At 46.7% G+C, this 9603-nt stretch overlaps 2 protein-coding genes across 3 annotated transcripts; both read left to right on the top strand.

Moving 5' to 3' along the window:
- The first annotated feature begins 2194 nt into the window (after window positions 1-2194).
- LOC127336094 (anthocyanidin reductase ((2S)-flavan-3-ol-forming)) lies at window positions 2195-4506 on the top strand. Its single transcript, XM_051362857.2, has 6 exons — window positions 2195-2435; window positions 2753-2919; window positions 3118-3318; window positions 3405-3564; window positions 3777-3993; window positions 4204-4506. The coding sequence occupies exons 1-6, from the start codon at window positions 2312-2314 to the stop codon at window positions 4349-4351; spliced, it is 1017 nt and encodes a 338-aa protein (XP_051218817.1). The 5' UTR covers window positions 2195-2311; the 3' UTR covers window positions 4352-4506.
- Window positions 4507-7082: 2576 nt separating this feature from the next.
- On the top strand, window positions 7083-9195 carry LOC127336091 (anthocyanidin reductase ((2S)-flavan-3-ol-forming)). Of its 2 annotated transcripts, XM_051362854.2 has the most exons (6): window positions 7090-7355; window positions 7507-7673; window positions 7775-7975; window positions 8063-8222; window positions 8335-8551; window positions 8636-9195. In XM_051362854.2, the coding sequence occupies exons 1-6, from the start codon at window positions 7226-7228 to the stop codon at window positions 8784-8786; spliced, it is 1026 nt and encodes a 341-aa protein (XP_051218814.1). In that variant the 5' UTR covers window positions 7090-7225; the 3' UTR covers window positions 8787-9195. The 2 variants fall into 2 exon arrangements, with proteins under 2 accessions (XP_051218813.1, XP_051218814.1); XM_051362853.2 differs by having other exon boundaries at window positions 7083-7355; window positions 8335-9195.
- Window positions 9196-9603: the final 408 nt, after the last annotated feature.

Below are 9603 nucleotides of genomic sequence, written 5' to 3'. Positions count from 1 at the left end.
CCCATGGCCGCCACCGCCTCCCGCCCTCCGCGGCGGCGGCGCTTATCCTGGTCGCCTTCGCTCTGTTCTTATGGCTGCGGTGGGGCCGGAAGCGTGCCCCGGCGGCCCCGGCGACGCAGCCCGCACCCGCCCTACATAGGCTGTTGTACCAGCAGCTGCGGCGCGCCACAAGCAACTTCGCGGCGGGGAGCAAGCTGGGGCAGGGCGGAATGGATCTCACGGCAGTAGTTCTTAGGGAGTCTGTTTTAAAATTTAAAACTGTATAGAACGGGAATGTAAAAATCAATTTCTGAAGCGTTTTTTCTCCCCCAAGTTAATTAAAACGGGACGGAGGGAGTAGGAAGGTGTGGGCAGAACCGCAAGTACCACATCGTTGATTGAGTAACGGTCCGCAAATCGAAAGAGTTTCATCGCTTGGGATGTCCTAAACACTAATCTCATGACAATTACTTGATGCTCAAGTGGATTTGGAAGTTATATTAGATGAAGAGGTTTTATGGGTAGACCTCCTGAATGCCAAGTACTTGGGCGACAAGGATTCTTTTATCCTCGGAAGTTCCGTGACAGGCCAGGCTTGCAATGCTGGAACACTATCCATAGGATTAAATGGCACTTTAAGCTAGGAGCTAAGCACCTTGTTTGGAACGGGAATCACACCTATTTTTGGTTGGAAGGGGTGACTCCTTTGCTTGAACGGTTTCCCCAGTTATTAGGTGTTTCAGTGCTCCCTTTGCCACGGTTAAGTCTGTGAACAATGAGGATGGTAGGCTCCTCAACTTCTGCATGCCATTTGGGCTGATGAAAAAGGTAGAATGAGACAACTTTAAGAGAGAGGTCAATGACTCACCACCATCCATGGAGGATAGTGTGATCTCATGGCTCCTGGAGGCCCCAGGAGGCTATTCTGCCAGGTCTATGTATCTCCGTCTCCCGCAAGGGATGACAGTCACGCATTTCAAGGAGGTTTGACGCACTAGAGTGCCACCAAGGATTAAAATATTCCTTTGGTAACTCATTAGCTCAAAATTACCGTGTCCAGACCAAATCGCCAAGCGTCATGGCCCCTCGAACGATATGTGTGCACTTTGTGGGGAATTTGAAGATTGCAGTCATATCTTCTTCAGCTCGCCATTAGCTAGATTTATGTGAGCATGAGTTAGGGATCTCCTCCTTGCGATTGGAACCCAGCATGCTTTGAGGGATTGCTCGCTATCTCCTTGGGCCTTTCCGACCAATAGTTTGAGGGCTGGTACCTATTTGATCATGTAGGGACTATGTATTGATGTACTCTTATCTATGACTATGTTGGGTCTGTGCATGTTGTTGTTTGGTAGGTGCTGGGTGACCTGTGTGTTTGTAATCTGCGACTTATGTATGTTTGATTTCTGCCAGTAGAGCTTTATTATCCCAGCCTTTGGCGTTCAGTTCAAAAAAAAGCTATTGAGTATTTTTTTTTTAAACAAGACAAGACTTGCCATTTTCATTAATAGAGAAGAATAGGTGGTTAGTTTATTAACGAAAAACCGATCAAAAACTAGTACAAACACCCATGCCGACCGTGATGGAACACGACCGTCGCATAGGCACACACAACAACCTTGGTAACCCGCCGAAGCTGCACAAACACCATATTGAGTATTGGGGACCATATGGCGAAGATTGTCATACAATCTGTGAGTGTAGTCATGCTAGTTTTTAAAATAGGTTCAAACGCACTGTTGGAGCGCAACCTTTTCCCAAGTTAGGAAAGTTCAGAGGGACTTGTTTGCTTCTTAAATTTCGACGGTACACCTTTGGAGTTGTGTATTCTAGAAAAAGAAGATCTGCTTGATGGAGGCTGGGCTTCGCATGTGCACGACCTCACCGACCGGCCGGCGTAAAGAAAGGCACGCTCAGAGCGGCGCAGCATTGGGTTCACCTGTACTGCCCTTGGCCCATCGTACCCGGATAGCTAGGAACGTTTCGTGGACTGACGGACCACTTCTCTGAACGAACGCAGCTACTGATCAACAACCAGCTACAGTCCCCCTAAAAAAGACACCAGCGAGTACATCATCATTTTCAACGGAAAACTATAGAAATAAGTCATGTCACTTTCAAATTTGAATTACTAAGAAAACAATTTATGTTTATCATCACCCACCTACCTGCAGCTTGTCCCAATTGTCTGCATACTATACAATTCAGGGTTGCCTTTTTCCCCAGCGGATATGTGTTCCTTCCTCACAGTGCGCGCCAACTCGACCATCAACCAGACCAGAGAAAAAATCATCAGTGCTAGCTTGAGGTGAGGTGACTGAGCGCTCAATCGATGTCGGCGGCTAGGGGAAGGAAGACGGCGTGCGTCACTGGTGGCAGCGGGTACATCGCTTCGGCGCTCGTCAAGATGCTGCTGGAGAAGGGGTACGCCGTCAAGACGACAGTCAGAGACCCCGGTTGGATTCTAAGTTCTTCTTTCTAGCTCTATCCTATCAGTCGTGTATGTGTTTTAGCAACATCTGTTAGGAGTTTGAGGTAAAGTCATAAATTTGGATGAACCTCTTTTTTTTGGTTTGTGGCTTGTGTTTTCTTTAGTAAAAATCCAGTCGGCAAATTAAGCATGCCTAGCCAAAATCCCGTGTAAACGAAAATCTGAAGTGATCCAATTGCTGGCAATAGGTTTTGCATATGAGGCGTTATACTTGTGCTGAAAGCCTGAAATTGCTCCCAAAAATTGGACTCTGACTGAAGATTCTGTAATTTGTTACTGCAGATGACATGGAGAAGAACTCGCACCTCAAGGACTTGGAAGCGCTTGGCCCCTTGGAGATCATCGGTGCCGAGCTAGACATTGAAGGCAGCTTCGACGAAGCAGTTTCCGGCTGCGACTACACCTTCCTCGTCGCCGCTCCGATGAACCTCGGGTCACCGGATCCTGAGGTACAAATCGATCTCCACCAACTGCTCTGCTGCCGTCATCGGTTGGTGATCTGGTAGTTGGGACAACGTTGTTAGCTGTCACTCACTCTCGGAAACTTTTCACGTTCTTCTTCACCGCACTATTGGCAGCCCAATTATGTCAGTTTAGATTTAGGGATAACATAATTTGCTCTGTGTTGCCATGGTGATCGACGGCAGAGGGACCTGATCGAAGCCGCCGTCGAAGGAACTCTGAACGTGCTAAGGTCGTGCGCAAAAGCGGGGACGGTGAAGCGGGTGATCCTGACGTCGTCGGACGCCGGGGTGTCCAGGAGGCCATTGCACGGCGGCGGGCACGTGCTGGACGAGAGCTCCTGGTCCGACGTCGAGTACCTCAGAGCAAACAAGCCACCAACTTGGGTATGTACGTGCACTTTTGTGTCTAGCGCACGCAAACATTCACCGATGGATGGGGAAGAGGACAGCATGAATTCCTGCTGTTTCAGGCGTACGCGGTGTCCAAGGTGCTGTTGGAGAAGGCGGCGATCAAGTTCGCGGAGGAGCACGGCATCAGCCTCGTCACGGTTCTGCCCGTCTTCATCTTGGGCGCGGCGCCGGTCTCAAAGGCCAGGACCAGCGTCCCCGTCACCCTCTCCCTCTTGTCCGGTGCGTCTCTCACTGCTAGCATTTCTCTGTTTCACAGCTCGATCAATTACTGCTGAAAGATGCAGCGAACAAGTTCTGAACTTTTGTCCCGTGCTCTTGCATGTCTTACTTAACTGAAACTTGGAGGGCCGATATAGTTTTCATGAGATCGAGTTTTGTAGTCTGACCGATGACGACGTAGTGAATGTTGCCCGTATGCTCATATTTTTCAGGCGACGAGGCGCAGCTGGAGATCCTGATAGGCCTGCAGTCGGTCACCAACTCAGTGTCGATAAGCCACGTCGATGACCTCTGCCGCGCCGAGGTATTCCTCGCCGAGAACGATCCGTCGTCGGGGAGGTACATCTGCTGCAGCCACAACACCACCGTCCTGCAGCTCGCCCGTCTCCTAGCGGAGAAGTACCCACAATACAATGTGAAGCCCGAACGGTATGAATTTGCCGTTGAACTCCTCAACATTCATTTATCTTTAGGGTTGTTCGGTTAATCTCCACACCTAGTGGATTGAAGAGTATTTGAGCATATTTGAGTAAATTTTGACTTGCAAGGGATTTAATATCTGTTAATCCCCTTCAACCAACTCCAAAACCCAGCTAACCGAACAAGGCTTTAGCGAGTTTTGACATGTGTTGTGTGCAGATTTATTGGGTTACAAGAGGAACCAAGGGTGTGCCTGTTTTCTGAGAAGCTGGTACGAGAAGGGTTTGTGTTCAAGTACCATGACTTGGGTGAGATCTTCGACGACGTCGTCGAATATGGCAGGGCCACCGGGATTCTGCCCTACTGATATGGTTATTACATGCCTATCGATATGTGATTAGTAAAAAAACATGGTACTTTCAAATATGGAAAGTGATTTGACTGTTTGGGTGCGTGAATTTGTAACTTCTTTTTAACCTCCTTCGATTGGAGTTCATTGCGTGAAAAGCCGGATGTTTGCTCCACCCCTCCCTTAATTCAGCTTTAATTTAGTACCTCCTTTCCCTCTAATACTTGTTTTGTTCGATGTTTCGCGGGTGCCGCATGAAAGCCTACGTGTCACGCATGAAGATTCGGAGACGATGTGATTCTAATCTGGCCCCTTCCAAATAATACACTCTTCATTCGTTTATTCACCCTAGACATTGGCTTTGGTCAAAGTAAAATTCATTTATTTGTACATTCACTTCGTTTGTTAAATCATATCATGTGACTGGCTGACCAAAGATCAAGAATTCAAGGCGGGCTTGGAGTTCATGACCTGAAGGTCTAGAATTTAGCTCTGCTGGGTAAATGGTTTTTTAAGTTTCTTATTGAGGATGAGATTTGGCAAACTATTCTTAGGAGAAAATATATCGGCTCGAAGACGTTATCCCAAGTGGTTTGGAAACCTGGGGATTCACACTTCTGGGCTGGTCTCATGGCGATAAAAAATGTCTTTTTCGTCATGGTACTTTCTCGATCAAGAATGGAGCACATATACGGTTCTGGGAAGATGTTTGGTTAGACAATGCACCCTTAAGTGAACAGTATCCTGCGTTGTATAGTATTGTTCGTCGCAAAGGTGATACCATTGCCACAGTAATGGCTACCTCGCCACCGAATGTGACGTTCAGACGAGTTTTGCTAGGACAAAGACTATTGACATGGAATGCACTAATTCAACGGCTGGGGGATATTAACCTATCACCTAAACAAGATGAATTTAGATGAAATTTACATGTAGATGGCTCTTTCTCGGTCAAATCTTTATACATCGCCATACTTCATTCTAATATACCAGTTGATAATAATAAGAAAATTTGAAAGATGAAGATACCATTAAATTTTTTTTTGGATGGTATCTTCGTCGAGGAGTTATCCTCACCAAAGACAATCTTGTTAAACGGAATTGGCACGAAAGTACTCGGTGTATTTTTTGTCATTATTATGAAACCATTAAACACCTTTTCTTCCAGTGCCAATTTGCGAGATCTATTTGGTCTATCATCCAAGTAGCGTCTACCCTGTATCCTCCGACTAGTGTGGCCAATGTCTTTGGCAATTGGCTTCACGGTATAGATTTAAGGTTCAAGTTGCTTCTTAGGGTGGGGGCGCTAGCAGTTATCTGGGCGCTTTGGCTGAGTACAAATGACAAAATTTCTAACGATAAAAATTGCTCTTTGTTGCAGGTCATCTACAGATGTACAGGTATTCTCCGTTTGTGGTTACCTCTTCAGCGCATGGAGAACCGAGACCTATTTACGGAGGTCTGTACACGGTTGGAGGCTACGGCGAGGGATACTTTTTCCCTACATGGGTGGAACCCCACCCACCCCTTAGGCGTTATATGATTCATCGTTGCGATATGTATTTCGCCTAGTTTTTTTACATCGTTTGGACTTGAGACTCTTAAACGTCTATGTGCATCCTGATTATGCAGATGCTGGATGTAATTGCTTTTCAAAAGTAATAAAGCATCCTTTATCGAAAAAAATACGATGCACACACATGAGATACAAAATAAATTCAGGGTGAACTAGTGAAAGAATTAGAGTTTTCAATGTGATTTACCCGCAAAAAAAAAGAATGTGATTAGCAAAGCAGCATGAAATGGGGACTGAGATGAAGTTAGAGGAAGAAGTGAGAGTGGTGTTTGGCTGGCAAGATCTAGAGCCGTTGGTATTTTGAAGAAATCAAAAATGGTATTTTCAGTTTTTAATTTGTTTTGCGTGGATACATACACATGTTATCTACATATCTGTAGAATTTGGTAAAAAATAAATTACTCCCTCTGTTCCTTTCTATAGTGCCTATTGTTTTTTGGCACGGAAATTAGCGCGAGCCATTTTTTCCACACAAAACCCCCTAGCGATATCACAAACAAAATAGGAAACTGAAAACAGATCTCAGAAATACATGACCATATCGGTTTCCAGATTATCTGGACTTGACCTGATCGGTGGAAGGGGTTCTTTGCATAAATAACATAGCTTTACTCTTATATTCTGAAACAAATGCGGAAAAAACAATAGGCATTATAGAAAGGAACGGAGGGAGTATATTACAGGCTAAGAAAAAAAAATAAAAAATCATGGTTTGGAACAGACAAGAAAAAACTCAATTTTCCCTACTAACATTTATCTTTTTTGTGGAGAGCACATATGAAAAGATATTTGGCTGAAAATGTGGGCGTGCATACTAAGACATGTAATTTTGGGAAGAAGGCTGCTGCCTAGATCAATTATTTTAGTGGCACGAATTCATTTTCGTGTGTCCGCTACTCCAAGTCTCAACGCGTCAGTACCCCAGCCCAAATACAGCTATCTGAAAGTCCTACTTCTCAACCAAAAAAAAAACATCTGAAAGTCCTCGTTTCTGTCTTGCCCTTCATCTGAAATGCAGTCTTTAAAAAAATAAAATCTGAAATGCAGTCATGCACTCATGGTAGACGGAAATACCCAGTATAACATGGTAGATGTTTTATCATTTCGTGGTGCCGCCGCCGGCCGGCCGCCCAACTTGTCTGCACATAATATTGTACGCGACTGCAGGCCACTGCTGTTGCCTTTCTTGATTGAGGGAATAAACCCACGTACTCTTTGTACAAAGGGAGCCTCACTGCCTGCCTGCCTGCCTGCCTCAAGTCAACGTTCCACTTCGTGAGGAGAGGTTGTGACCAGTGAGTAGCGGCCGGCGATCGATGATGTCTTTAGATGGCGGGAGGAGGAAGACGGCGTGTGTCACCGGAGGGAGCGGCTATATCGCTTCGGTGCTCATCAAGACGCTTCTCGAGAGGGGCTACTCTGTCAAGACGACCGTCAGAGACCCCGGTTCGGTTTTCTTTCCTTGTTTTTGCTTCTGTATGGTACGAAATTACCTACGTAGTAATAGTTGATTAGATAAAGCTTAATTTGACAAAATCCCGTGTATATGATTATCCCAAGATTGGCCTCTGAAGGTTCTGTAATTTTGTTACTGAAGATGACATGGAGAAGAACTCCCACCTCAAGGACTTGCAAGCGGCTGGCCCCTTGGAGATCATCCGAGCCGAGCTGGACGAAGAAGGTAGCTTCGACGATGCCGTATCCGGCTGCGACTACGCCTTCCTCGTCGCTGCTCCGATGAACTTGCGGTCATCGAATCCCGAGGTAGATAGCAGCCTCCACCAGGCCATGTCAGTGTCAGTTCACTTCATCTTTTGGCGATGCATGATTAATCTTATGTAAGCTCTGTGTCGCCACGGTGGCAGAGAGACCTGATCGGGGCCGCTGTGCAAGGAACTCTGAACGTGATGAGGTCGTGCGCGAGATCAGGGACGGTGAAGCGCGTGATCCTGACGTCGTCGCTGGCGGCGGTGTCCCGGAGGCCGCTGGAAGGCGGCGGCCACGTGCTGGACGAGAGCTCCTGGTCCGACGTGGATTATCTCAGAGCCAACAAGCCACCGACTTGGGTGCGTACAGCCTACATCTTTCAGTAGACCAAACATTCACCAGCAAAAGGACTGATGCTCGTACCGCTTGCTTTGTGATGGTCGCAGGCGTACGCGGTGTCGAAGGTGCTCTTGGAGAAGGCGGCGTGCGACTTCGTGGAGGAGAACGGCATCAGCCTCGTCACGGTGTTGCCGGTGGTCACCTTGGGCGCGGCGCCGCTCTCCAAGGTCGGAACCAGCGTCGCCATCGCCCTCTCCCTGTTGTCTGGTTCGTTTCTCTCTTCTTTTTACAGCTCGATCGGCTAAGATTTAGTACTACCGAAAGATTAGTTCTGAACTTCTTATGTCATGTGTTTCTTCTCCATCTTAACTGAAACTAGGGGACGAGGCGCAGCTAGAGATCCTGAAAGGCCTGCAATCGTTCACCGGCTCATTGCCGATAAGCCACGTCGACGACCTCTGCCGCGCCGAGGTGTTCCTAGCCGAGAACGAGACCTCGTCGGGGAGGTACATCTGCTGCAGCCACAACACCAACCTCCGGCAGCTGTCCCGTCTCCTGGCAGAGAAGTACCCGCAATACGACGTGAAACCTGAACGGTATATATATCTACCTAGCGGCTGCTTAAAATCCTCGACGACCTGTATCCATGTTTTCATCCATATACGTGTGTTTTTTTGCAGCTTTGATGATGGATCCTCTGAGACGGCCAGTGTGTGCCAGTCCTCTGGAAAGCTCGTCGGAGAAGGGTTCGTGTTCAAGCATGATGACTTGGGGGAGATACTCAATGATGTCGTCGAGTATGGAAGGACTGCGGGGATTCTGCCTTACTGATATATGTTCATCTCAATTAACCGACAATTGATTTAGCCTTCAAAATAAGCAAAAAAGGCCATGCGCTTGGTATCTCGATCAGTTGTGTTGTAGTTCTTGCCATATATATGTTGATGTGCTTGTGTGTCGATCTAAGACCTGTTTTTTTTTACGTGAACAACATGGGTCTGCTTTTATGCATTAAAGACAGGAGGAAACCCCCCTATTATATCATGTTCTTTTATTTTTTGTCTAAATAGATGTTCGGTTGTTCTCATCAACCCTAAGTGTGCCTTTGTTAGCTCGGGCATGAAGAGGCAGGCTCCACCACAACACACATTTTTGCCTAGTAGAGCTTGATCCGTTCAAAACGATGCAAATTGTCGGTTCATTTGATAGCTCGTGTTCCATGTGGTGGGTTTTGAAAAGATTCTAGGATGTGTGTTTTGTCGTGACTGCGTCATGCATACCATATGAGTGTGAGGTCTAACAGTCTACACTGAAAAATAAGAGGAATCTTCTCCCCTTTTCTTCCGGCACGGGCCAAGACCGGCCTGGAGGCCTCATGTAGTGGTTTAAGGTTTGTACTGGCCGGACCTTTTTGAACCCCATTGTCTGGTACTTACGAAAATGGTATGTATTTCGACTCATACTCTCTACCTATCACCATGCTAATTAAATCTGTGCGGATTGCATGTACAAGGACTTCTTAAAATAGGACAAATGGTGGTCGAGTTGCTCTAGCTGTGTAGAAGACATACATATTATTGCACCAGGCTTGTTCGGCTCACCTTCTTTTACCTCTCCTGGGCATTTAATGACCTATTCTTTTTGCACC

This window comes from Lolium perenne, chromosome 2, assembly GCF_019359855.2.
Source record: "Lolium perenne isolate Kyuss_39 chromosome 2, Kyuss_2.0, whole genome shotgun sequence".
NCBI lineage: Eukaryota > Viridiplantae > Streptophyta > Magnoliopsida > Poales > Poaceae > Lolium > Lolium perenne.
The sequence above is the reverse complement of the archived record's forward strand: the minus strand, read 5'-3'. Positions and strand labels throughout refer to the sequence as shown.